A 26,749-nucleotide genomic window follows, 5' to 3' on the forward strand; every position below is an offset into this window, starting at 1 on the left:
TTGATGTGCATCAAGTCCTGGGGCTGCATCTGCAGGGGGATGAGGATGCCAGATCTAGGGAGGAGGAAAGGGGCAGGAGGTAAGCACTGCTCGCTGTGGACCCCAGAGAGGAAACCCACCATCACCCACCAGCTCCCACAGGCACTGGCTCCCCTTGTGGAAGGAGAATTTGCCCCCATTCATGAAGCCCTCCACATGGTGCTGCCCGCCCAGGGCTCTGCACATCCACTCTCGCTTGCACCTCTCCAGTGTAATCACACCGGGGCTGGATCCCCCACAGGCTCAGGAGCTTTCCCAGAGAGCCAGGGAGGGTTCCCTGCTTCCAGGGGCAGCTGCACTCACCCCCAAACCTGACCCACAACTTCTACCTCGCCCATAATTTGTTTGCTGCCGGCAATCGGGCTGGACTGGGAGGCTTCCTGCTTTGCTTTCCTTTGGTGCTGTCTCTCCCAGAGGGTGTCTGGGTGGCAGAGCCACCTCCCCACCCAAAGCGTAACCCCTGCACCATGTCTTCAACCAAAAGGAGAACTTTCAGCTGATGGAGGCAGAGCATCGGCCACCTCCTTGTTTCAAACAACTCCCTGGTGCTGTTATAGTGCTGTTATGGTCCATCCCTTCCTGATTTGGGGCCTGTTGTGATAGGAGGAGAGGTGATGGTTTTACACTAAAAGAGGGGAGATTCAGTCTGGATGAGAGGAAAAAATTCTGTACAATGAGGGTGGTAAAACACTGGCGCAGGCTGCCCAGCGGGGTGGTGGATGCACCAACCCTGGAGACATTCAAGGCCAGGATGAATGTAGTTCTGGGCAACCTCATCTGACTGGAGATGTCCCTGCTCATTGCAAGGGGTTGGACCTTTACAAGCCCCTTCCAACCCAAACTGTTCTGTGATTCTACTCAACCCTGCAGCCACTGCAGGCTCCAGGTCACCTTTGGAGCTTGTTTGATAAAACCTGTTTAGCCAAAGCTGTCTCACTCCCCTGGCATTTCCACTGGGCACTGTGCCCAGGGGGAATAGAACCATAGAATCAGCAAGGCTGGAAGAGACCTTTAAGATCATCAAATCCAACCGTTCCCCAGCACTGCCAAGACCACCACTGACCCATGTCACCGAGGGCCTCATCTATGGGGTTTGTGAACGCTTCCAGGGATAGTGTTCAAAACGGTTCAAGGGGTGGATAGCCTCCACCACTGCCCTGGGCAGCCTGTTCCAATGCCTGAGCACCCTTTAAGTGAAGAAACTGTCGCTGTTCTCCAGTCTAAACCTCTCCTGGTGCAGACTGAAGCCATTTCTTCTTCTCCTATCGCTTACTAGCTGGGAGAAGAGACCAACCCCACCTCACTCCATCCTCTTGTCAGGCACTTGTAGAGAGCCATAAGGTCTCCCTAAACCTTCTCTTCTCCAGACTAAACCCCCCAGGTCCCTCAGCCGTCCCCCATCACACTTGTGCTCCAGGCCCTGCACCAGCTGCATTGCCCTTCCCTGGCCCTGCTCCACCATCAAGTCGCGACATGTCGCGTCCTGCCCCTTCCTACCGGCCGCAAGGGCCGGCGCTACCGCTCCACCCCGTCCCGCGGAGCTCGGCGCTGCGCAGCGCTGCGGGCGACCACAGGGGGGCGCCGCAGTGCCGTTCCGCTGCGCTGCGCTCCGCCCCGGCGGCGGGACACGCCGCGCAGCCCCGGCGGGTCCGGGCGCTGCAGCCGCCGTGTCCCGCACGGTGAGTACCGCGGGGGGGGCGCGCACCGTGGGGCCGGACAAGGCAGACCCTACCCGAGGGGGTGGTCTGGGGACTGATCTTCCCCTATAGCATCCCATGGGACACCGCGGGCAGCCCCTCCGTACGGAGCTCCCCGCTCCCGGGAGCCGCTGTCCGGGATGGGGCCAGCAGCTCTCCTCACCTGCTGGGACGGGCACGCTTGTTTCTCGTCCGCTTGGAAAGTGGAGGCAGGGGGAAAGCGGCGGTGAGGGTTGAGGCTCGTCCGGTTGCTGTTGGAGACCCTACGGGGCAGCGGGCAGGCGGGGGCCAGGCTGGGGAGATGCAGCACCCTGGGATCTTCGTCCCATTGCCAGACACCTGGGGACCCTTCCTTCCGCTGGGTGTCCCCTTGTGGCCCTTGACCCACTGCGCACCCTTTGGGATCCTTCTCCCCACTGCGTGCCCCTTGGGATGCTTCTGACTGCGAACCCCTCGGGGTCCTTTTCCCCACTGCATGCCCCTTGGGGCCCTTAACCCAATTGCACACCTTTTGGTATCCTTCTCCCCATTGCACATCCCTTGGGATCCTTCTCGCCCTTGCATGCCCCTTGGGATCGCGCTGCTATTCCACACACGCAGTTTCACCTGTATTCAGCTGCTTGCGACTGTCGTGGCATCTCAGGCCTTGGCAGGGAGCTGCTGTGGGTCTGTGTCCCCGTGTGGCTGGAGCAGTTTCATGCTGACTTGTAACTCTAGCAGAGGAAACTCAGGGGAGTTTGCTGCTTGCTTGGGAAGTGCTTATTTTCAGCACTCTCCAGGATCAGTTAATTATCGCAGGAAAAGAATCACTGCTAAGATCTTATAATTAGGCAGCCTACGGAGACTCTGCTGCTCAGGAGGCAGCAGAAAGCAAATGCTCTTTGTGAGTGTTCCTTGTGTGAGAAGTGAGAGCTGCCTGGGCAGAGGGCTGGAATTTGTACTTGTGCATTGCCTGAGAGCTGATGCACGTTGGTGGCTCCAAACCTGCAAAATAATAGGGGAAAAAATGAAGTGAGAAAAGAAAATGTGCTGAAAGGACTCCTGTTGTTCTTGTAGAATTGAGTCCTAATCAGTATAATTTGTCTGCAGAGCTAGAAGTGCTTTTAGGACAAGCTGTTAGTTCGTCTTTGCAGGACTGCCTTTATACCTGCTTTGAATGGTCCTTGGGTTGTGGGGTCCAGGGTGCTACCACAGAGCGCCTGCTGCTAATAATAACATGGTAAGGAGTTTACCTGCTCTGATCCGGCTAAAGACAGCACTGAGGCTGGCATCGACATTATCAGCCTCCAGTCCATCCCTAGATTAGATGGATAAAACTCACACAAGAAGAAACTGGGCTCTGAAGCAGAGACTCGATCCAGAATGGGGGCTCTGCCTCAGCAGCAGGGATGGGATCTGCAGAGGGGCAGGATTTGGAGCCAAAGGAGCGCACGTCAAAGGCGCCGTGTCCAGGGTGTTCTCATTTCCTTTGCTCTCTCAGTTATAATTTGTTCCACATTGCAGGGCCGGCCAGCCTCTCCCTGCGCTCGCAGCATCCAGGCTGCTGTGGTTGCCATTAGAGCAGTGGTTTCCATCCAAAACATAAAGGGAAAAGAAAAGGGAAATTTTCCAAATGGGGATGTGGGGAAATGGCTTTCCTGGTGGCCGTTCTGGGGTGGCTGCAGCTGGAATCTCACCGCCCATCCATGCAAACCTGCGTCTGCCCCAGGGAAATTCCAGGAGGTTTAAAAAGTGGTTTAATAGTGCTGTTGCTCTTCCCAAAAGGGAGTAAGATGACCTGGTAGCCACAGGTTGCTTGGCTTGGTAGCATCCCCTTGGGAGAAGAGGGAGAAACCTGGCGCAGGCTTTAATTGATGAAAGACTTCAGCACCAGGCATAAATTCCTGCTGTCCAATGTGCCTCTATGGAAAATAACTCTTGGCACGTAGGAATGACTTCAGTCTCCGATGCGAGAGGTGCCTTTCTGGCTGTAATACAACTTTACAAGGCATTTGAGTTATGTGAGGTGATATTCTTGTAAAAACCTGCAGTTTTCAGTATTAAACCCAGTCCAGGCCAGTATTTAGAGCTGACATTCTACGATGTCAAGGAAGCCGGTATGAAATAAACCCGATTCATTTCAAAGGCAGTTATCAGGGGAGATTATCACTGCTGGGCACTGCTAGCTGGTTGCATGCCCTCCGTGTTTCAGTGCTTTTATCACGAAGCTGGAAGGAGATAGGAATGATTGCTTGGAAAATCCTGGGGCCGACCCAGAGCAGCACAATGTCAATAGCTTGGACAAATCTGGACGGTAAACTGGGCAAGCAAAAGCCTTCCTAACTGGAGCCAAATGGGAAAGGGAAGTCTTTTTGCACCCAAAAATAATAACTGGAGTTGTCCATGTTTTCCTGGCCCTAACCTGGATGATAGGTTTTCAGCAGAAGCTGGGAGAGACAGCACAGGGGCGCATTCCCTCCTCCAGCAGGAGCTGCCTGAGGGGTGGCTGTGTGTGTCCATCCCGATTTCCATGCTGGAGAATTGAGTATTTTCCAGGATTAATGGGAAACTTTGCTATGGAAAGAAATAGCAGTTATTTGCCTTTGTGATCAGGGTGCTGTCAGAACTGGATTTGGGCTGATGACAGCCAAACCCAGCCTCTCCATCTCAGTGGAGGTGTGGAGGCTGCAGGGAAGAGACCGAGGGACTGCAGAAAGCGTCTTACAATGAGAGATGAGACGGCCATTGCGTTAATCCCCCCATAAATCAAACCAAAGAGGAGCAAGTGTGGCTTGATTAAAGCACCTAAATACTCTCGCAGAGGAGAAAATACATGGTAGCCAAAAGCTTGTTAATTGAGCAGAGAAAAGCATGACAGGAATCAATGTCTGGCAGTTGAAGGCAGACACACTGGTAATAAGGCGTAAATATTTAACCTGTGGGAGCAATTAATCATCAGAAGACACAGCGAGCAGCAGAGGTGGCATCAGCATCTCTTTGCCTTTAGCATCATGACCCGTCACCTTGCAGCTTCTCCCATAGCCCCAGTGCTGGGCAAGCAAGAAGGGCTGGATCAAAGCGGCACTGAGGCCCTGATGAAGTGGTTTAATGAGATGGTGCAATTTCAATCACAGCAGAGCAACAGAAAAGGACTATTTCTTGTGCCCTGCTGGCTCTTTCTGAGAAACACCACTGAAATCACTGCAGGCACTTCTTTTCTCTTTCCCTTTGGTTACCAGTGAGCATGTTCTTGCAGATCTATGCTGAGAGGGTGAGGGGATTGTGCTTGGTGGTTCTCCTCAATGTCCAGCAAAATAAACTGAGATTCAAGGAAAACAGATCCCAGGGAGCATTCCAGCATGCTGTGGCTGCAGGGGAAAGAGCTGGTCCAGGACTCGTTGTCCATCCATGGGTGAGAGGGTCCCCAGCCTGGCATCCCTGGGGAGGTGAATGCTTAAGAGAAGGAGATAAAGGTCATGGGGTTGCCACTGGTCCCATCTCTGCCTTTCCTTTCCAATAGCATTTCTTTTCCTGTAGATGTTCTCTCTTGTCCCTTTGCCATGGGCATCACCGTGGCTGGGTTTGCTCCATCTCACCCCCCAGGGCTGCCGCGTTCCTGCTGCGATGGAGCCTGAGCTTGGGGCTGGTCTGGACTTCCCCATCTGTGGTTGGACGAACATGTGCAAGCACATGCGTCACCAGGCATGCATCCCCTGTGGCAATGTGCCCCATTCATCCCAGATGGCAGCAGCTTGTGCTTGGGCTGTTTGATTTGAGGCAGGGGGAATACAGTGGGATGCTGAGCCATAGGGGATATATACATGGTTCAGTAGTCTGCATGCAAAAGTGAGGCACATCAGGAGAGGAGTCATAGCATCTCTGCGCCCTCCAAAGCCACCACACTGTGAACAGCTGATGTCTGTGGGCAGCCCAGGATCACTTCTCTTCCTCTTGCAGAGACACAACGGATGCCCACCCAGGACAATGCGTGACAGGGGAGAAGGCTCGTTTTAAGAGAGAGGATGAATGGAAGGAAAAAAGGCATGTGAGAAGGATGGCAAGGTAAGGGGAGGCTTTGCCTGGGCACTGGTTGGAACTGGTGGGAAGGAGCTGCTCACCCATGGTGGGAGCAGGAACCTCAGGGCCAGCAGGAAAATCCCTGTTGGTTGCAGTCAGTTGTGGTGATGGAAGGACATGTGGTGGCCATGTGGATTCCAAAAGGATTTGTCATAGCTCTGCAGGGTAAATACAGACAGTGCTGGCCATGGAAAATAGCTGGTTTTGGTGTGGCATGTGAAGAGGTGAAGGATCCCACTGGGAGGCAATCACAGGCTTTTGGCTAATTCCGGTGTAGTCCTTAGTGGAGGTGTCTCTGGATGCTGAAGAAGGGGACTTTTTGGAAGGTCTGAGTCATGCTTCATAGCTGCAGGCATGTATCCTCCAGGGAGGCTGCCTGAAGCAAGGAGAGAGCTTGCCTGAGCTGGGAGGTCCAGGAGCACACGTCCCATCAACCTGAGGTTGTTAATACCCTTAACAGCTTGTGTCCAGGTAGCTGGGCCCAGCTGGAGCATCCCTGCTCTCACCGCAGGACCCAGTGGTATTGCACGTACCAGATTTCTCTTTAACCTCCTTGGAGATGCCTGTGACCAGCAATCCTGAGCACATGGATGTGGGAAGAGCCCATTCATTATCACTGCATCCATCAGAGCCCTCAGGGGGATTAAGACCATGTGTTGTCTTTGGGAGAAGGTGACCCGGGCTGATGCCTGGTTCAATCACACTAATGTTACTCCAGATGTTGAAAAATGGGATGACCAGGCTGGAAGATTCTCCCAATCCAGGCTCCTGATTTTTTCCCCATAAAATGCCTTCTCCCTGCACTCTGTAGAAGCTGCATTTGATCAAAAGAGCAGGAAAATAGCTGAGCTATAAATAACGTATTCACAACCAGGCAGGGACCTGCAAGCAGCGAGGATGATGTCTCAGTCTGTGATGTGGACTTGGAGGAACGATTTTATCACCAGCAGATATTAGAAGATTCCCCTTTGTGCTGGAGGCAGTTCAGGGCAGAGGAGATTAAACCTGCAAGCTGAAAACAGTGATTTGATGACAAAGGTTTGTCTTTTGCATCCTTGATGGCAAGGTCTCACAGGGACACCGGAAGGTTTTGGTCTGGTTGATGTTAATGAGGGCTGATGGTGCTGTGCTAACAACCTGGGGTAGCTGTTCCTGAACCTGACTCTGTTAGTGCCCTGACCTGCTCCCCAGGTCGGGTCTGCCCCGGTGCTCCTGGGAGGTGGCACAGATCAAGGATGTCAAGCAGACATCAAGGGGTGTCCCCAGGGATGTCCCCAGTGGGAGCAGCAGCACTGGCAGAGGAGCAGCAGTGTGGGGAGAGCCAAAGCTCTAACCCCATCCCTAGAGGTTCATCACACAGCTCCCAGTCACAGCCTGCAGCCTCAGCTCCTGCTGGTGCCTCAGTTTCCCCATCTGCAGCATTCAGTGGGTGCCTGGTTCTGTGATGGGAGGACGCACGCCCCGCAGAAACCCTCTGTGCACAGCAGGGAGCTTGTTTCTGGGTTAGAAGGTGACCTCTTCCATTAGCAGCAGGGACACGTTCTCTTCCCGAATTAGATGGTGGTTTGGAGGCTTTCCAGGCCCAACATCGTTCTGCCTGATAGTGCTGGGTTTGCTCTGGTGGCAAGATCCTGCCTGAGCAAGGCAGGGCTGCAGATGCAGAAAGGTGCTGGTATCCCAAACAAACCTTGCATGCACTGCTGGATCACGCCTCAGGGCTGCTCTGCATAGCTGGGGATGTGACATTTTGGCTGTCCTCTAGTGCTGTTCCTTGCATGCCAGATGCATGTTATAAACGTGGAGGCGAGGGAAATCCCTGTGCTGTTGGAATCGGGAATGCTGAAGTTGTCTTTCCAGACCTTTCCCACCAGCAGCTCACGATGCAGCCGGTCGTGTTATGAGTGCTGCGCAAGTGCCGGGTGTTGTGCATCCGGGATGTGATTTCAGAGCCGGCCCCAGATGCTGACAGTGACATCTGGCACTATCTGCCTGAAGCCTAAAGCCAGAAGAGCACTTGGGTTTCCAGCCTGTTCCAATGGATGAGGTGCACCAGGAGCTCTTGCATGGCCACGGTCCCATGGCCTTATCTCCACTGCCCCAAGCAGCCCTGCCCTGGTTAACGTGACAAGGTCAGCCTTTGTCAGTGATGCTTTAGTGTCCTCCACAAACAAGCAACAGCCAAGAGGTTTGCCAGAGTCAGGCTGGTTTTGAAGGGTTGATCAAAGCCCGTTTTCACCCTGTGCCTCTCAGTGAGCAAAAGCATTTAGCAGTGACCTCAGAGTGACCGAATTCCCACTTCGGCTTTCTGTTTCACCTCTAAATAAATGGGATTGCTCCGTAAACTCGTTAGTGGAAGTAACTGCTGGTGCCTTGGCTCCTGACCAGGATGGGCCACGCTGGGTTCTGCTCTCCTCCTATTGCGTTTTGCTTGGGTGAGAAGGACCTCAATGCATGCAATGGAGGAGGAATTTGGGGCTGCTCCAGCTGCATTTGCAGGGACAAATCCACCCTGGGGTAACTGTGCTGACATCAAGGACCTTGGCTGCCGGTGTTTTGGGTCGCACAAGGGAAACATCCTTCCCTTGCTGCTGTCCTTTTTCACTTTGGAGGTGGCGGCAGCTCCTCCGTGGCCACCACCTGCTGCTTCCATGCTGCCCATCTGGCCTCCAAACCACTGACTTCCCCTTTTCCTCTCCCCTGCCCAGCCACGCTCCACAATGACCTCACGCACCATGTTTTACGGCTCCTCCTCCTCCACCATGGCCCCACCATCCAAGAACCGTCTGAAGCGCCAGAGCCGGATTTTCTCCCAAGTCTTGTACCGGACCCTGAGCTACAAGGACCGGAGCTCAGCATCTTCCTCCCCAGCACCCAATGAGGACGACCCAGCCGAGCTCTCCACCCAGCTCTCGGTCCCCGGCATCCTGAAGATCTTTGGGGGCAACATCTGCACGGGCACCAACTACAAGAGCGTGCTGGTGACGGGCAGCTCGGGCGCACGGGAGCTGGTGAAGGAAGCGCTGGAGCGCTATGGGCTGAGCCAGCTCAGCGCCGGGCAGTACGCCCTGTGCGATGTGATCGGCAGGTTCGAGGGCCCCGACAAGCAGTGGCAGACGGAAGGGCTGAGGGTGCTCGGTGACCACGAGAAGCCGCTGCTCATCCAGGACCTGTGGAAGCCCAGGGAGGGCTTCTCGAGGCGGCTGGAGCTGCGCAAGAGGGCAGAAGTGGAGGAGATGGCAGCCAGGGATGTGGACACCACCACTGCAGGTCAGAGCTGGGTGCGGGATAGGGACAGGGTCCAGGGAGATGGGACCCTCCCCAGGCATCCCATACCAGCAGCTTCTGCATGCTTTGGGAATGGGAGGTGGGTGGTGCAAGCGGGAGGGCAGCCACATTTTAGCTGCAAGGCTTCTGGGTAGGGTTGATACTCAGAGCTCTCTTGCATAGTTTTGGTACCTGCGACCCCAAATACTTACCCCAGCCAGTTTAGGGGTTCATACAGGACCCCGCTTGCAGCCAGGCAGCGGCAGCAAGACCATCACTGTGGGCCAACATCGTGGTGTCCCATGCTTTGGTGCAGCTTCACGCCCGGCTCTCCTGCACCTCCATCTCCCTGTGGGCATCCCCCAGGTGGTTCACCCCAGGCAAATCTGCAGGAGCAATTAAGCAAGATGAAAAGCTAATGAAGGGAGAGCAATGTAGGGCAGGAGAGCTCCTTCAGAGGTAGCTGATGAATCTAAGGCTGGCAGGAGGAGATAAGGGCATCATTAGGAGCCAGCAGGTTAATAAGTGACCCTGCTAATGAAGTTTTCCTCCTCCCACCCTCAGATAAAAGCCCCACAAGGATGAGGGTGGAAAGGTTTAGAATCAGGTTTTTAATTGCATGATGCCCTTGATGGGTCTGACCTGCTGATGGAAGCATCCAGATCCAGCTTGGGAGGTTTTGCTGGGATGGGCACTAAGTGCCTCCTCACACCTGTAGCAAGGAGTTGTGATTGTCAGAAACAGCCTAATGATGATGCAGGTTTAGCCCATGGGCTCAGCAAACAGGAGCCAAGGTTGCCCCCAGCAGCAGCAGAACAAACGGCCTGACCTATCCCATGCCAGTAGGGATGGGGCTCCTTTCCAATCTGCTCTAATGAGGGCTGGAAGGAGACCAGGCACATGGAATGAAGGAAACCAGAGAGAGCAGAGGCTGCGATTTGCTATTGCAATTTTGCCCAGATGCCCCAAAATCTGAGTGTGGAGTTAACAGCTTTAGGGGTTGCTTGTGTTGTGGGGGGCTTGGGATGGGTTCACCTCCAATGGAATGGAGGAGCAGTGGGAAAACAGCCCCCAGGCCTTGTGTTAATGCTGTGCAGGGGGGTCCATGGGATGCCAATGGTGAGACGGGGCTGCCTCTATCCCTTGCTGTGTCCAGTCCATGGAGGGGATGCTACAGGTTCCAGCTCATTGCATGCGTGACAGAGAGAAAGAGGCTACTGCTGCCAGCCCCTGGACCAGGGAGGGAGCTGCAGAGGTGGATGCTCTCTACTCCTTCATCTCTTTCTTCAGGCAGGATCAGAGAGACCTTAAGCACTTTGGGACAGCGGTGACTCTAAAAACAGCATCTTTTGAATAGAGGCAAGGGCAAGAGTCAAGCACAATGGTTACAGCACACGGTGGGGAGGGCCACGTGGCAGCTCCCAGCCTGAGCCCAAGGTCACATCAGCTCTTGGCCTCAAATCCTCCCCCTTGGATGCAGCGCTCCTAGCCGTGACCTGGGTGGGCTGGCAGCGATGGGGAGGACAAGGCTCCCACACAGGCTGGGGCAGCAGCAGGATGCAGGCTGCCTGGTGCAGGAGCAGGCAGCACCGAGCTGGCCTGGGCTCAGCAGCCTGCAGTGATTGCTGATGAAGGAGCAGCTCCTGATGGGATCGCGTGCCCTGGATCTGGAAATGAGCCCGTTATGCTTTCAGTGTAGATATCCCTTCATTTGTTTCAGCACTCCTGGGTGGGGTGGTGGAAATGCTCCATGTTTTAAACCTTTGGGCATTTTCCATAGCTGACCAAGCTCTTCCGAGACACAAAACCTACACCCACGTTTGTTTGGGCTATTTGCTCTGCACACTCACAGCCCCGATCTGTCTTACCCGTTAAAAGCTCACTCCTGCAGCCCTTTCTTTCAGTTTCTTACCCTATACTGGTGGCACTGCCCAAAGGGGTGCTGTGGGGCTGGGACCCACACCTTCCCAGCCCATCTAGAAGCTTCTGGGAATGATGCAGCATGTCTGGGGGAAGTATCTACTTCCTCCTCATCCAGCATCCCCAAAAGACATGAAACCCCTGGTGGGATGGGTACCGACTGTGAGTGCCCTCCACCAGGGTCACCCTTGTCACCAGCCCCAAGCTGGCAAAGGTTCCCTTGCCAAGCATCAGCTGCCTGCCCAGGGTGAGGAAAAATGCACTGGTGTGGAAAACGCAGCGTCTGTGCAAACATAAAGGGACTTCGGGCTTGCAGCTCCCTAGAAAACAAAACAAGGATGCTGCAAAGCAGGATCCCATGGGAAATACCTGCAGGGTCCTTACCCACATTAAGCATCGCTGGAGCTGCAGGACTGGGACCACTGGTGTCACTCAGGCTGGTGCATCACTTCCTGCCTGCTGCTGAGCTGATGGATGGGAGGAAGCCCCTACACCCATCCGAAGCCTATTAGCGCATAGCTCAGGTGTTTTATCTGCTGGGTTACCCATTATCCTAATCATTATTAGCTGCTTCCCACTGGGAAGGAAGGTGCTCGCTCCTCATGCCACTGATTAGCAGCGGCACAGGTGGAGCAGCTCTGCAGTAAAGGAGGCAGATTCCCTCTCATGCCTGTCCCCTCAGCCCCACTCCTTTTGGGGAGCAATGAGGCAGTGGGTAGGGAGCATCCGGGGAGAGCACCCACAACCCAGAGGTGCGGCCCTTGGCATCTTTATGGCATTCATCTTCCAAAACAGCCCCATTTTGCACCATGTCCTGAGCTTGCTGAGGCTTTCCCAGAGGCTGGAGGCTGAAACGCACGCACAACTCGAGAAACTTAGCAGTTAAGCCTATAAAAGATGCTCTGGCAAGTACCTTCGAGGATCTGCCTTTGATACGCCTTAGCACGAGAGCATCCAGGGAAGATTCCCTGCAGGGTCTGAGTAGCGATTCCATTAGGAAGGACCAGCCTGGCGTCAGCTCCTCCTGGGTAAATTCAAAGCATTTCTCCTTTCCTGGGGCCCCTGGAGGTATCTGTTGGCTGATTTATTTCCAGCCATGGACAGGGAACATCTTCCCTAGGCTGAAAAGAGGCAGATCCCGGTCAACATCCCAGGCACCACAACCAACACGTTTTCCCCTGGGATGCAGGATGGGTTTAGAGGCAGCAGCTTGGTGGGGCCTGGTGGGTGCTGGCCAGGGGTGCCCCGTTCTTCCTAAGGGACAGGGCGTGATCCTGCCCCATTCCCATCCCCATCACCATGTGGCTTCAGCAGCTCGGCACTGGAGATGCTCGTGCAGTGTTTCGGGTGGGATACTCTGCACATGCTTGGGAAGAGAAAGCAGTACGAGAGGACTGGAAAAAGCCCTATCCTGGTTTATGGAGGGGCTTTGTTATGCTCAGGAAAAGAGCCGTGTTTATCTTTCCAGGGCAGCTCCGGGGTTAGCGGGGAGCCTGTGACGGGGGCTCTGTCAGCACTGAAAAAGCAGCCTTTTCCTGCACAAAACAAGTACAGAAGCTTCCTTTCCCCTAGATAAGGGACCGGTGATGGCGTCTCCCTCTGGGTGGTGGGACCCCAATCCTGGCACCCCTCCTCCATCCCGATGCAATGAGCTCCAGCTCCCCAGGATCCAGCCCTTCTCCTCCTCCACTTCCATAGCCAGGCATCGCCCAACCATCCTTCATCCCTTTGGTCCATTTCCATGCTGTGGGTTGGGGACGGGGCTCCTGGGGGGGGGGGGGGGGGCATTTGGCATCCCCAGTGGCACATTTGGGGCTTATTGCACTCCCTGGATTTCACATCAGCGGGACCCAGACATCCCAATGCCGTGCTGCTGGCCGTGATGGGGACATGAGGCGGGCCGATTGCCTTTTAAAGAAGGACACAGGGCACTGGACCGCTTGGGTGACTTGGCTGTGCCTTGCCTTAATCCCAAGGCATGTAAACAGCAGGGGCTATTTTCTCCCTCTCCCACCACCCTCCCCATCCCCATCTCTTTCGTTTTCCCAGCAATGGAGCACTTGCTTTAAGACAAACAAACACAGAAATGTATTCCAGAACCAGCAGCCCGTTCCTCACCAAATAAGGCCGATGGCATTTTCGGGTCTGAACTTGTGAGTGTCCCTTTAAGCAGCCCTGGGCACCAGGCTCTCTGCTCTGCCGTCCCCAAATCCCGCTGCTTGTCCCCAAATATCACTGGCCGCAGCCTGCTCGCTGGTCGGCTGAGCCGTAAATGGGGCTCTGGCTCTGTGCTGCACTGATGCTGCTGCAGTGCTGCTTCCACAAGCAAATCCTTTAGGCTTTTCCCCCCTCTCTTCGTCCTCCCTGAATGCCAGCGACCTGCTCCCAGGAGGCTGCCCACCCCAGGTACGAGCATCGCCCATCGGACCCCCAACTTGTCCTGCAGAGCTGGAGCCACACTTGCAGCACGGAGGGGTCTGTGGGGACCCCCTTAGGGATGGGGATGCCACTCGAGGGGCTGCTTTTGCAGCTCGGCCAGGCCTATTCATTCGCTCCAGCTCCCATTATTCCTCTTGCAAGCAGCTCTTCCCGAATGGATGTTTAGGAGAAGTTAATTACAGCTTCTCCTGCAGCAGGCAGCGGGCAGGCTCCACTGCAGCTCCAGCTCCCGTGCCTGATGATGCTCGGGGTGGGGGCCGGGGGGACCTCCCTGTAGCTCCTAAAAAGCAGTATCCAGGCTCTTACTGAGCTGAATTTCTTTCTAGCAGAGTTTTCCTCTCTCCCCCCAGCCTTCGCAGCGTGGGGAATGCTGAGGATGCTGAGCCCAGCTTGGCTGTCCCAGTCAGTGGGGTTTGGGGGCCTAGGAGTTCTGGGACACCCCCTCTATGGTGGTAGCATTGGGGTGAAAGTGTCTGCGTTGATGTCCTGCTGTCACCCTTCAGGAGGACAGGGAAACCAGGGGGGACACCAACCCGGGGCTGGGGATGCTTTGAGCCTCTCCAAGCTGCAGCGTCCCCCCTGCCATAGGGTGCTGCGGTACCGGGGGGGGGGGGCTGCGGGGACTGATGCTGCTCTTCCCCCCCCATCCCCGCAGGCATCAACGCCCAGGCGCGGAAGCTGCAGCGGCACCGGGCGCGGGGGGCCCGGCGGGCACCGGCTGGGGCTGAGCGGCTCGGCCCCCCCCCGGCCCTGCGGCGCAGCCTCAGCGAGACCAGCCTGGGCATCCCGGCCCGGAGGGTCGGTACCGGGGCCGGTCCCGGGGAGCGGGTCCAGCGGCACTGCTCCACCCTGCCCGGGAGCCCGGCGGCGGCGCGGAGCGGCGGCAGCAGCAGCAGCAGCAGCAGCATGCGGTACTCCCTCTACCAGTCCCCGCACCTCCTGCTCCTGCAGGGCTACAGCCAGCAGCATGTAAGCACCGCGCCGCCTCCCTGCGCACCCCCCTGCACCCCCCTCCGCTTTCGTCCCATCACCCCTTAAAGCCCCGGGGGGCTGCTTGCATGGCCGGAGCTGCTGGGGTGGTGGCGTGGAAGAGCATCCTTTAGAGCGGTGCCAGCCTGGGACTTGCAGCGTTGTCACCAAGTCTGTCCTCCAGCTTGCCCTCAAGCACTGGGGGTGCAGAGCGAGGACCCCCCGGTAGCATCCCAGAGGGATGTGGGAGCAGCGTCCCTGACTTGGCGCAAGGATGGTCCGGTTTTGCGAGTGATGGCTGAACTGCCCCATCCCTTGTCTGGTTGCTAGTGGCAAACGTAATGAGGCAGCGAGGAGACAGAGCGGCTGGGAGCCCCTGGTCCCCAATGCTGGAGGCACTTGGAAAACTGGGAAGGCCTGGGATGCCTCTTGTAGTTAATGGCTACTTTGTCCCCTTTGGGAATCAGGCTGTGCCAAGGTTTCTGCAGGGTGACATTGGTATTGCAGCCACCCCATTAGTACAGCTGGGGAAACTGAGGCACGGGGGGTGGGTTATGAGACCTGCTTTGGAGCAGGCTGGAGAATAAGGCAGGGCAGGGAGTCTCTGCTCTGACTGCTGTCCCATTGTCCTCCCGGGCTGGGGGATGCAGGCATTGCTGCAGAAGAAGGTGGGAAGGACAAGCAGCTGGGAGAAGGAGGTGAGAGATGGAGGGAGAACTCCTTCTGCCCAGAGCAGCCCCATTCACTGCATGCCCAAAGTTACTGTCCCCATTTATTAGCATGCCCAAAGCTGGGATCGCTGCTGTCCTGCTCAGCAGAGAGAAATGTGTTTCTGCCATGCAAAGATGCAGGGGACAGGGGGATGGCTGGGGACAGCGGGATGCTGCAGCACCCACTGCACGGCAGAGAGGAGGGTCCCTTTTGCCCCTCCATCCCTGGTTCATGCCGTGTCTCTCCCCCCTTGGCAGGACAGCCTGGTTTACCTGCTGAACCGCGAGCAGCACACGGTGGGCCAGAGGACGCAGGCGAGCAAGCCCAGCATCAGCCTGTCAGCCCCCGACATCCTGCCCCTGCACTGCACCATCAGGAAGCTCCGACCTTCCCGGCATTGCTCGGAGGAGAAGCTGGTGCTGGAGCCCATCGCCGGTGCCGGCATCTCCATCAACTTCACCGAGGTGGCCCGGACGGTCGTGCTGCAGCACGGGGACCTCCTCTCCCTCGGTCTCTACTACCTGCTCCTCTATAAGGACCCCATGAAGGCGCAGCCGCTGCCAGCACAGACCCTGCTGAGGCTGCGAGCCCTGCACCCCGCTGTCTCCGAGGGTCGCCCTGTCTGCAGGGCATGCGGCAGCCTGCTGAGGGACCCCGCCACCAAAAAGAGGGGTCCCTCGCCTGCCGCCGGCCCCAGGGCACCCCGCAGGAAGCTGCTGCTGGAGTTCGAGCCGGCGGCTGAGGATGTGCTGCTGCGGCGCATCATGACCCTGATCGAGCCCGGTGGGGACGACCACAAGCTGACACCCGCCTTCCTGCTCTGCCTCTGCATCCAGCACTCGGCCACCAGCTTCGAGCCGGGAGACTTCGGGCAGCTGCTGCTCAAAGTGGCCAAAATGATCCAGAGGACGGTGTGGGTCAGTCAGCGGTGGGATGGGGGTGCTGGTGGGGTGGGGGTGCTGCTGATACCCCCTCAAGGAGGCAGCGAGTGCTGGTTGGGTGATGCTCGTGCCACCCCATCCCACTGGGTTTCACTTTGCTTTCCCCTTCTCTCCCTGCCCAGGAGCGGACACGGGAGCTGGCCGAAAAGCAGTCCCAGCAGTAAGTGCAGCCTCCTGCTTTGCCTTGTCTTGGCCCTGAATGGGGAGAATTCAACCCATTTCTTCCTCTATGAGCGAGGGGAGCCTGTGGCTGCCTAAAGCCACCTTCAAAGTGCCTGACGGCACTGACACACACTGAGTTTTCCTGCTTAATCCCATGCATTCAGCTCCTGGTTCTTTTGCCACGTTGCCTACAGAGCTCCTGCTTGGAAATGTGTAGGGCTGGAAAAGCAGGCGAGCTTGCTGCAGGAATAGGACCTGCAGCAGCTCTGGGGTCTTCTCTGATCCAAGACCTGGCCAAGGCTTTGCACATGTGGCTTCAGAATTCCTAAGGGATATAGCAGGGATGGCCTCGGTGCAGGGTCTCACACCCTTAATGCTGAAGACCTGTCTGTGGAGTGCAGATACGGTTGGTGTTGCAGTGTGCATCCAGGGATGGTGGCACAGGGATGGGGAGCACCACCTTGGGGCTATCACAGCAGTGTGTGTGTGGGGGGGCTGCCTTCCCAGCCGCTTCCAAGATCCAGGCTCCAAAGCAACATCTGGAGAAACTGCTGGTGCTTGCTGCAAGCTCTCCCCTAGGACGAGCTCCTGCGGATGCTTCCCAGGCCTATTCCTACAGCAGGGAAAAGCAGTTGAGCAACTTCCCAGATGCTTTTTATTTGGTTAGTTTTATTTTTGAGCAGCCCCATGCGGGCGGGCTGGGTTCAGCCGTCCAGAGCTGGCAGGAACAGCACATACTGCTTGGGGAGAGCCAGAAGCAGTTACTGCAGCTCCGCTCTATTATGGGCAGTCTCACCCAAAAGTGACACCCCACAAAGAGCAAGCAGCCCTCGGCCACCCTGGTCCCTGCATGGTCTCCTTTGCCGTCCCATGGAGCTGGGACCACCAGATCACTTGTCTTCCTTAGGGGGATTCTGGGCTTGGGGGTGAGGGGATGCAGCAGCTCTTTGGCGTTGCCCCAGGCTGGGTGTTTTCTCCCCAGAAGCTTGAGTGGGGATGCTGAGGAGCAGCAGCCGTAATGCTCACTGTGTCTCCCCAGCCAGGACCCTGCCACCCTGTCCCACTTCTCCGTCACGGACCTTCTCCCAGACCTGCAGCACATCCTCTTCTGGATGGCCAACGCTATTGAGATCCTTTACTTCATCCAGCAGAAATCACCCACCTATATCCAGAGCATGGAGGAGGAGCTGGACATCAGAGGTAAGGCTGGACAGAGCACCCTGCTTGCTTCTCCAGCCCGAGTGCCTTTGCTCTGCTAATCCCCAGTTGCAACGAGTGGTCAGTGCCACCGAGATGCTCCTTTAACCCCCCCCAATCCTCATCAGCAGGGGCATCTCTGCAGTGCAAACTGGGGTAATCCGTGCAGGAGGAGCAGCCTCACATCGTGCAGTGGTGCTGCTCAGCTTCAGGGCCAGGTTTTGTTGTATTCCCCTTATCCACCTCCCCTTCCCACCGTGGCAGCTTGTGGTTAATGCTTTGGGGGCAGCTTTTCGCCCGCTGGCTGCTGGGGTTGCAGGCAGAATTGCTCACTGGTGAGCCTGTGTTAGTGCCAGCCAAAAAGACAGAAAAGAAGGAAAAAGGAGTTAAATGAGCCTCAGAAACCTTCTGGTCTATGCAGCAAGTAAAAACATATAAGGCAGTGGGCTGTTGGAAGGAGGGGTGCATCCGTGGGCTGAGACTGCCATGCTGTGGTACTGCGCTGTGCTGCCAGTGGCTCTTCGAGGGATGCCACAGTGGTGATGCCAGCCTGGAAGCACCGATAACATCACCCTGGGGATTTGGGAGCAGTGACTTCAGCCCATTTCACTGCTGTCGGTTTGCTCCCCATCCTCTTCTGTCTGTCCCATAGGCTCCAAGGAGTCTCTTTTCTCCTCGACCATCACAGCCAGCGAGGAGGCGATGACGGTGCTGGAGGAGGTGATCATGTACACCTTCCAGCAGTGTGTCTACTACATCTCCAAGGTATGTGCTTGCAGGGAGGGGAGCAGCATCCCATGGGGCAGGCACAAGCATCCCCAGCAGCTCTTGTGCTCTGCAGAAGGTTTCCTTAAGCTGGCAGTTCCACCACATTGAGGTGTTTTCCTTTGGGCTGAAATGTCCCGATTTCTGGTCACAGCCCAGGAGAAGGATTGAATTACTGCAGCGTGTTTCCTTGCCTGCAGTGCAGCGGCTCAGGGGAGGCGTTTGGGGAGAGCTGCTTGGCTCCGGCCAGCGTGGCATAATGGTGTGATTCAGGGTGTGATGGAAAGGGGCCCCTGGACCGTTGCCGTTGGACCGCAAGAGCCAGGCAGCATCGGGAGCAGGGAACAGAGCGGGCAGTGTGAGGCAGAAGAAAGGCTGCTGTGTGCTGGTGTCAGCACGCAGGGACGCAGGCACCGCTCACCTTCCCCTTAGCAGGAGTGGATGCTAGGTGTTGCTCTCCCGTTTAATCCATAGGGAAAGGTCATCCCCATTAGTTCTGGTTTTTCTTTCACCCTTGTTCCCAGCCCTGGTTCAGCTCAGTTTTCAGGTCCCTTTAGCTGAGGTCCCACACTGTCAACTCCAACTGCTAAAAGCACCAGAAACGTTCATTTTTATATTTATTTAATATTTATATATGATTCAAATACATCCTTGTGCACCACCGGAGCGCATCGAGGCAGGGGTGAGCCAGAGCAACCCCTTACCAGAGCAGCACTTTGCTTGGCTTGTGGAGGTGAGGGGGGTTGGAAGGGTTTGGGGCTGATGGAAAGGAAAAGAAGGGAAAAAGCAGCAGGATCATGGTGGTGTGAATTGACCTCTCTCCGCAGTGTCTGTACGTGTCTCTCCCTGCGCTGCTGGAGTGCAACCCCTTCCAGAATGAGTGCAGGGAGAGCTGGCGTGCGAACCCATCGCTGCCCGAGGAGCTCCGCAGGGTTGTACTCATCTACCAGGCAGCGCTGGACCTGCTGCGCCAGTACGAAGTGCACCCCGAGATCACCTCCCAGATGTTCGCCTACCTCTTCTTCTTCTCCAACACCCTGCTCTTCAACCAGCTCCTGGATAAGGGTCAGTCCTCCTGCAACACCCAGCCCGGACCGGGTAACCTTTAGGGCACTGACCCCTTGGGAGATCCTCCAGTCCATCCCAGTGCCACCTTGAGGGGTACAGGAGGGAGGGAGCTTCAAGCAGCTTCAAGGGGCTGGGGATGAGCAGGTCAAGCACAGACCTAGTTGCCATTCCCATTCCCAGGAGGGGTTTAGTCCCACAAGTGCCCTATCCTCACCTCCTGCAAGAGTACTGCCCTTTTGAGCCTGAGCAAAGGATGCTGAGAGCAACTCAGTAATAAGCTACTGCAGCCTGCTCTCTGACTGAGGTGCTCATTAGCCCTCATTAACACTGCTATTAGTGCCAGGTGCCATCCAACCACCACCAGTACTTACAGCTATAGGATGCTGGGGCCATTAACCTGCATCTATTTCACTTCCCTGGGGCATCCCTCCCCCCGGGTTCCAGCTGAAGGCAAGGTGACCTGTTCCCTGACAGTGCTGATGGATGTTCTGCCTCCTCAGGCTCCTCTCTTGGCTGCTTCCACTGGTCACAGGGGGTGAAGCTTCGTGCCAGCGTGCGGCTGCTCCTCGACTGGTTGCGTGGCGCTGGCTTCGAGCAGCTCGCCCAGCAGTTCTTTGCCAAACTTGCCAACGTGGCCAACCTGCTGGCCATGCCCGGCTCCCAGCTGGTGCAGGTGAGGGGTGCCTGGCATCGGGATGGGCACAGGCAGGAGAAACGCTGCTTGGTGTTTGGGGGTCCCTACCATGATATGTGCCTTCTTCTGCAGCCTGTCACCCCGTGTTGGTTGGGTGCGCAGTATCAAAGAGGGATGCTCAGGTTCACTCCATCTTTAAGTGTTAATGCCACGTTGGATGGGGCTTGGAGCAACCTGGTCTAGTGGAAGGTGTTGGAAGGGGGGTGGAACTGGATGAGCTTAGGTTCTTTCCAGCCCAAACCAGTCTGGGATTCTATGATTCTATCTTGCCTGTTCTCTCCCTCCCATTCCCCTCGCAAGCCGCAGCTTCTCACTGAAAGCAGCTCCTCACCTCTTCACCCCATGCTCTGTCTCCTTGCTCAGATGACCTGGGCATCCCTGCGAGCCGAGTTCCCTGCGCTGAGCCCCGCGCAGCTCCACCGGGTGCTGAGCCAGTGCGAGGCGGTGATGGATGTGGGCTGCATCGCAGCGTGGCAGCCCAGCGAGGAGGAGAGCCCGGCCACCTTCCAGCCCGGTGAGGCCCCGGCTTCGCGCTCAGTGCTGCTCTGGTCACTGTGTTCTGCTCACACACAGGCTCCCTCTGGGGTTTTTGTGTAGAAGCCAAGCAGACAATTCCCTTCTCCTCCTGGGGACTCCTGTAGTAACTGCAGTGATTGGGAATAACCATGGCCTTGTGATTCTGATACTGCAAAGGGTGCAAAGTGCACTCAGAAGGGCTTGGGGCTCTTTCTGTGTGCCCAAATGGGGAATGCTGTTGCCTTGCACCTCACCGTGTCCCCAGTCCCATCTGGAAGACCACACATGGCCAAGAGTCGGGAGGCAGGAGCAGGGTACAGCCAGGCCAGTGTTAACCTCTCTGCCTTTCAGATGAGATGTTGGAGTCCTTTGACAACCACCCTCCCATCATCCTGCCTAGCGCGGGCTTCAAAGTGGACCTGGAGGTGGAGACGTTGGATGACAACATCTACAGGCACCTCCTTTACATCCGCCACTTCCTCTGGAGCCTGCAGAGCAAGAGTCCCAGCACCAGCGACCGGCCGGGCTCAGCACCCCCAAAGGTAGCCTGTACCCCATGGAGGGGCTGCTTCTCTCCTGGGTAGGCAGAAGGGTTTTGGATCCCTCTGAGCCCAGGGCAAGGGCTTGCTGTAGAGCTCACGTAGAGCTGCTGGAAGGATTAGTGCTGTTAATCCCCCAGCCTGGGGGGAGTGGGAAGGTGAGCAGGAAGGACAGGCTGTCCCAGCAATCTTGTTAGTGGGGAGGAGGGAAGAAGGGGGATATCTGTAGGCAGCACTCCCCTTCTCCCTGTGTATTCCTGCTCCTCCCTGCCCTGTTTGTCCCCGTGTAGCCAAGCAAGCACAAAAGCACTGATTAGCTAATTCCTATAAAGCACAGGGAGGGTGAGATGTGCTGCAGGTGCTAAGCTCAATTGCTGTTCATCCCCAGCTCCCTGTGGAGGACATTCCTCTAGCAGCTGCTCTTTTCTCCCCATTGACTGCAGCACCCACACGCACCACTACCTCCTTGTGCCACCCTTGGACCACATCACTGTGCTCCCCCAGTGTCACCCTCCAATGGGATTCCCCCCAGCACAGACATGACCAGGAAACCCCTTCTGTTTGGCTGTGAGCATCCCCAGCACAGCCCCGGCCGCAAACCTGGGGTGCAGAATTGTGCTAGGACAAGCCCTAGCAGCATCCAGATTTCCAAGGCTTTGGCTGGAACCAGCAGCCTTCGTGCCTGCAGAGCGCACAGGTAGAGTGTGACGAGCACATGCAGAGGGTCCCATAGAGCATTTCTCTCCTTAAGGAAGAGGCATGCACGACAGCAGATGTCCTGGAGGTGAGCAGGAGCCCTGCTGCTGCCTTGGGGAGCACCATCACCCAGGAGGACCATTGCACCGAGCCAGAGGGGAGCCCCTTGCTCTGCCTGGCCACCAATGGCTGCCCCTGTGAGCACCCCGACAGTGAGCCCCAGCTCCAGGAGAGGCTCCAGCAGCTGCAGCTGGTCAGGGGCCTGCCCCCCAAGGCTGGACCAGCACCCACAGACCCCTCCTGCCTCCTGACACCCCCCACCACCCCATTGAACTTCGACTCCCTCAGCCCAGAGTCCCCGCAGGGCACCGGCAAGGGGCTGCAGGACCCTCGGAGGAACGGGATGAATGGCACCAAAAGCAGCACTCCTGAAGGTAATGACAGCTGGCACTGCCCTGATTTGGGGTGCAGGATCGGGGTGTGAGCGTGTTTGCTGCTGTTCTCCTTCCCTGGTTCCTGTGGGGACTTGTCCGTGTTTGGACAAGGAGAGCAAATGAAGCATCGCAGCCTTGGGGGTACCCGAGATTGGCTTTGATGGGGTTTTGGGGAGCTGTGAGGCTGGTTTGGGTGATGCCATAGTGATAACCCAGTCTCTCTGCTGGCAGGATGCTCACCGACCCCCTATGACTACCCCACACCAGAGTCTTCCAGCCGCAGCTCTGCCACCGATGATTTCTGCTACGTCTTCGTGGTGGAGCTGGAGAGAGGACCCATCGGGCTGGGGATGGGGCTGATTGATGGCTTGGTGAGTCCTCACCCATCACAGGACAGGCCTGATGCCCCTCCAAAGAGCTGGCGTGGGACATGTGAAACCATCCAGAAGCTATTGGCTTCCTCATGGCAGCTAGAGTGCTTCTCCTAGGGAAAACGAGGTGTAGACGGATCTCTCAGGAGGAGCAGATCCCTGCTCCCAGGTTGCTGTGCCGTGCACGCAAAGGCCATCACATCTGTCCCACAGCTGGAGAGAGCAGACAGGCTCAGCCCTCTGGTGGAAGGAAAATGACTCAGCCGAGGTCTTTTCCTCCACCCTTCAGCGGGTGGCAAAGGAAGCTCGTAGGGTGCCAGAACTGCTCCAAGAACAGCACTCATTGCTCATGGGGACGTTGCAATCTGGCTGAGCGTGGTGGATCATTTTACTAAGTGCCCTTTCACGGCAGTGCATTAGTCAGTAGGAAACAGGGCATCACCGAGCTGCTGCGACAAAGAGTAAAGAGCTCCCATCCCAAGATGGCTGCAGGTTAACGATGCTTTACCCTTAATGAAACTGAACAAGAAAACTTGCCCCCAGCTCTCCTTTATAAATTGATATAAAACTGAAGGCTTGCATTTCCTTCCTGTTACTGTGACACCGTCCCCAGCACCCATCCGTCAAGTTCCCCAGTGCATCAGGCACCCGCTTGGCTGTGAGCCGCAGGGGACAGTCACCCTTCCCAGATAGCTCAGCCTTTTGGGACCACAAACCTTTCATGTCCCCTATGCCCCAATTGGTCACTCACCACCTTTCCCTGCCAACAGCACACTCCTCTCTGCTCCCCTGGGATCTACATCCGCACGCTGATCGAGGACAGCCCTGCGGCTGCGGATGGCAGGCTCTCCATTGGGGACCGCATCCTGGCTGTCAATGGCACCAGTCTCATCGGGGCAGACTACCAAAGGTGAGTTGCACCTTGCAGGAGGGCCTGGGCTGGTATCAGCACTGTGGGAATTGGTGCTCAAGGCCAGGTTTTCAGCTGTTTTGCAGCAAAGAGCTGCACAGGGGTCTCCAAGTCCCTGGTACAGTCAATAATGCAGAGGATGCTGCAGTAAAAGCAAGCTGCAGAGAGAGGAAAAAGCTACCCAGGACACTGGAAATAGGGAAAGGCAGTTTTCTGGGGATTTGGAAGAGGGATCAGGGAGCAACAACTGCTCCAGAGATGGTTCTCAGCAATGCACTGCTGCTCTAACCCCAGCCCACCCCACGGTTCCTCTCAAAGGTGGTGGGATGGGACAGCTTGCACCCTGCAGAGCCCGTGGGGCAGAACACCTCAGGGCTTGTTTGTTCTTACCCTGGCAGCACTGGCATGGAGACCAGGCTCTCTGTGAAGAGAAACAGACCCTGCCTGTGACACTGAGCAGGCACAGAGCAGAGGGTGCAGGTGTTTTGCAAATGGGGGGGGGGGGGGGGGATATTGTACATGTCAATGACCTGGCAGGCTCCTGGCAAGCTGCGGGGAGCCAGAACTCACCCCTCTCCCTGTTGCTGCTCTCTGCAGTGCCGTGGACCTCATCCGCTCCGGAGGGAAGAAGCTGCGGTTCCTGGTTGCCAAGTCGGACATGGAAATAGCCAAAAAAATCAGTTCCAGCTCATCTTCCTCCTAGTCCCTGTGGCACGAGGGTCCTTCTGCAGCAGCTTGTGGGTGCAGCTCTGGTTCAGGCTGACCCTGGGGAGCCTGGAGTGCAAAAGGGAGGACCGGGACTCCACAACCGCCCTTGATTTGCTTATCGACACCTCACCCCTGCACTGCAGCGGATGAAAGGACAAGCAAGGGAGGTGCACGCTGCTCCCAGTGCACTTACTGGGAGCATTATTCCTGATCTCTTGCCCAGCTTCACCTTGTACTATGTATCATCCTTCTCAGGAGCTTGCCTGGTTCTTTGTCCCCTCTGGCAGGGGGCAGGAAGGGGATGCTCCCTTCACAGCTCCTCCATTCCTCTAGGCTGGCAGCCCTGCGTGATTTCTCCATGCTGGCAGGTGGAAGGCTTGAAACACCTTTGGGATTTAAAGGTTGGCATGTGGGGCAGGCCTGGGTTTTGCCTGTGGCAGTGACCACTGGAGGTGCTGGCATAGCAGGCTGGAAAAGGGTGCCCAGCTTTGAGAATGGTAAAGCAGCATAAGCACCCAGAAGCAGGATTCGAAGTGGGATGCATTGCTAGAAGATCAAGTTCCCTGGTGCCATGTCCTATGTCAGGTGCCTTTCTGCTGCTTGGCTATAACCACACTGCCCCTAGGCCTGCTTTGGGATGGGAAGCAGCTACAGCAAAGGGCTGACACCACCAGCAGTTCCCTGTGAGCCCTGGGGAGAGCCCCTGAAGAAGATGCTCTTGCCCTTGCTCATGCAGCAGATGTACTGCCTGGCTCTGGCACCGTGATCCTGGCAGAAGGAGCCTAGGACTAACCCAGCAGAGACTTTGCCCACACAGAAGCTGTTGCCCTGTCCAAGGCCACCAGGAACCTGAGTGAGCCCAGCAGCATCCTGACACTAGTCCAGGCGGACAAATGACGTCTTGACACCATGTCCTGGTGTCCCTTCAGCTTTGCAAGGCCATTGTAAGGCCACCCTGTTTCCTGCCCAGCTCAGAGCATCTCAGAAGTGCGTGCTGATGGGTGCTGATGGGCAGCAGGAGCTCCCCTTTGGAAGGTCAGTCTTGAACATCCCAAAGGAGCTGGTAGTTGCTCCAGCAGTGGTGTCAGCAGAGCCGAGGTGGCAGCTCCACCGTGTGGCTGCCTCTTGCCTGCCAAGTCCTCTCTGTGTTTTTAACACCATTCACAGGATAAACCTGACCTCATTTCCACATATAGACTGATACCGAGACCTAGTTTAGCCAAACCCTATTAGAACAGCCTGCCACAGAGCCCTGCATCACACTCTGCACTTAAACCAGCACGGTTTAGCTCTGGAAGCAAACCAGATATTCACACAGCATCTCACAACAACAGTGCTCTGAGGACTGTGATGCTAAAAAAGGGATGTTCAACAGGGTTGGCCTTAATTAAACCTCACTGCTGTAGTTTTGGTTTCTGGGCTTAGTCTTGCACTTTGCAGGAGGGATGTCAAAATAATCTACACAGGAGAAGTACTCCAGTACTGGATTTCTACCCAGCCTGGCCTGCCTTTTCCAGGGCACAACGGACTAAGCACTTTCACTGAGACACTAGTGCCTTGCTTTGCTGCTAGGCCGTGCTCATGCCAACCAGCCTGGGGTGCTGCCCCAGCAGGGACTGGGAGCAATGCATCTCTCCCGCCACTGACTTGGCTGTACCAGGCAGGCAGGCAGGCAAAGGCTCAGGGCCTCACAGTGCTCATGGTGATTCACTCCAGTGTATCATGCAAGTATGTCGGCCACTCATCCTCCAAGGAGCTCAGCAGGTTTGCAGGGCAAGAAATAGGCTGCCAGGGCCCTTGGGCAAGCTGCATGCACTCCTCACTCCCCTCTGCCCCGGAGCCAGGGCTTTGGGGGAGGCTCAGTTTGCACTAGACAGTACTAGGGCTGCACCCTGGCAAGTTCCAGTGGTACCAATGCAACCCTCTGCTCCCCACCAAGCCTGACTCCAGGCATCCCTGGAGGTGGGAATCAGCCCCAGAGCTGCGTGTTGCTCACAGTGCAGTCAGGCATTGAAACAGACTGTAAATAAACCCTGCTAATATACTAGCGTGCATGAGGGCTTGCTTCTCCTGGGAGGAGCAGTGGGATGCATTTACTTCCCCTATTTGTTAATACTGTACAGCTCAAATGTGTATAAACTTCTGGTGAAGATACAGAACACAGCATGGCGCCTGTTTGACACGGGGGTGATGTATGCTAAGAAATGCTCTTGGTGTCAACAATAAACTGGATCAATAAATCTCTCTAAGCTCTGGTCTGGTAGCTGGCTCTTGGATCTCAACATGTTCACTCTGAAGGTAAGGCAGAAGAGCAGCGAGGGCTTACAACACTTAAAGGAGTCACTTCTGCTTTCTCCACCTTGCACAGGCCTTTGCTTGGTTGCATGCAGAGAGGCAATAAAGGAAGCACATGCATAGCCAGGGGGTAACGAGGGCAAAAGGGAGGGAGAAACAAGTCAGAGGTGGGGAGCGAAGATGAAGTATGTCTCCACAGGGGCATGGTGTGCTGGCAGGGCATTAATGCATGCATTTGCTCTCCTGTCACATTCACACAGATCCACTGGGATTTTCAATCTTTACTGCCAGAGAGAGATAAAACTAACTTAGGCAACAGAAACGCAACCAGTGTTAGGAGACAGAAACACAAACAGCC

At 56.2% G+C, this 26,749-nt stretch overlaps 1 protein-coding gene across 1 annotated transcript; it reads left to right on the forward strand.

Annotated features, from left to right (window-relative positions):
- Window positions 1-1,654: 1,654 nt before the first annotated feature.
- Window positions 1,655-24,292, forward strand: RADIL (Rap associating with DIL domain). Its single transcript, XM_057416844.1, has 16 exons — window positions 1,655-1,718; window positions 5,673-5,777; window positions 8,498-9,059; window positions 14,071-14,384; window positions 15,353-16,012; window positions 16,159-16,196; window positions 17,238-17,398; window positions 18,048-18,160; window positions 18,988-19,225; window positions 19,729-19,901; window positions 20,286-20,436; window positions 20,790-20,980; window positions 21,729-22,107; window positions 22,339-22,478; window positions 23,249-23,388; window positions 23,986-24,292. The coding sequence occupies exons 2-16, from the start codon at window positions 5,742-5,744 to the stop codon at window positions 24,089-24,091; spliced, it is 3,402 nt and encodes a 1,133-aa protein (XP_057272827.1). The 5' UTR covers window positions 1,655-1,718; window positions 5,673-5,741; the 3' UTR covers window positions 24,092-24,292.
- Window positions 24,293-26,749: the final 2,457 nt, after the last annotated feature.

This window comes from Pezoporus wallicus, unplaced genomic scaffold (assembly GCF_028554395.1).
Source record: "Pezoporus wallicus isolate ANWC-B61680 ecotype Strahan unplaced genomic scaffold, APGP_CSIRO_Pwel_v1 scaffold_7392, whole genome shotgun sequence".
NCBI classification, from domain to species: domain Eukaryota; kingdom Metazoa; phylum Chordata; class Aves; order Psittaciformes; family Psittacidae; genus Pezoporus; species Pezoporus wallicus.

Bases quoted from the DNA above. Each gene is read 5' to 3' on its own strand.
- RADIL (XM_057416844.1), top strand. From the start codon at position 5,742: ATGGAAGGAAAAAAGGCATGTGAGAAGGATGGCAAG. The intron at 5,778-8,497 runs GTAAGGGGAGGC...TCCCCTGCCCAG, and splicing joins CATGTGAGAAGGATGGCAAG to CCACGCTCCACAATGACCTC. The intron at 19,226-19,728 runs GTCAGTCCTCCT...CTGCCTCCTCAG, and splicing joins CAACCAGCTCCTGGATAAGG to GCTCCTCTCTTGGCTGCTTC.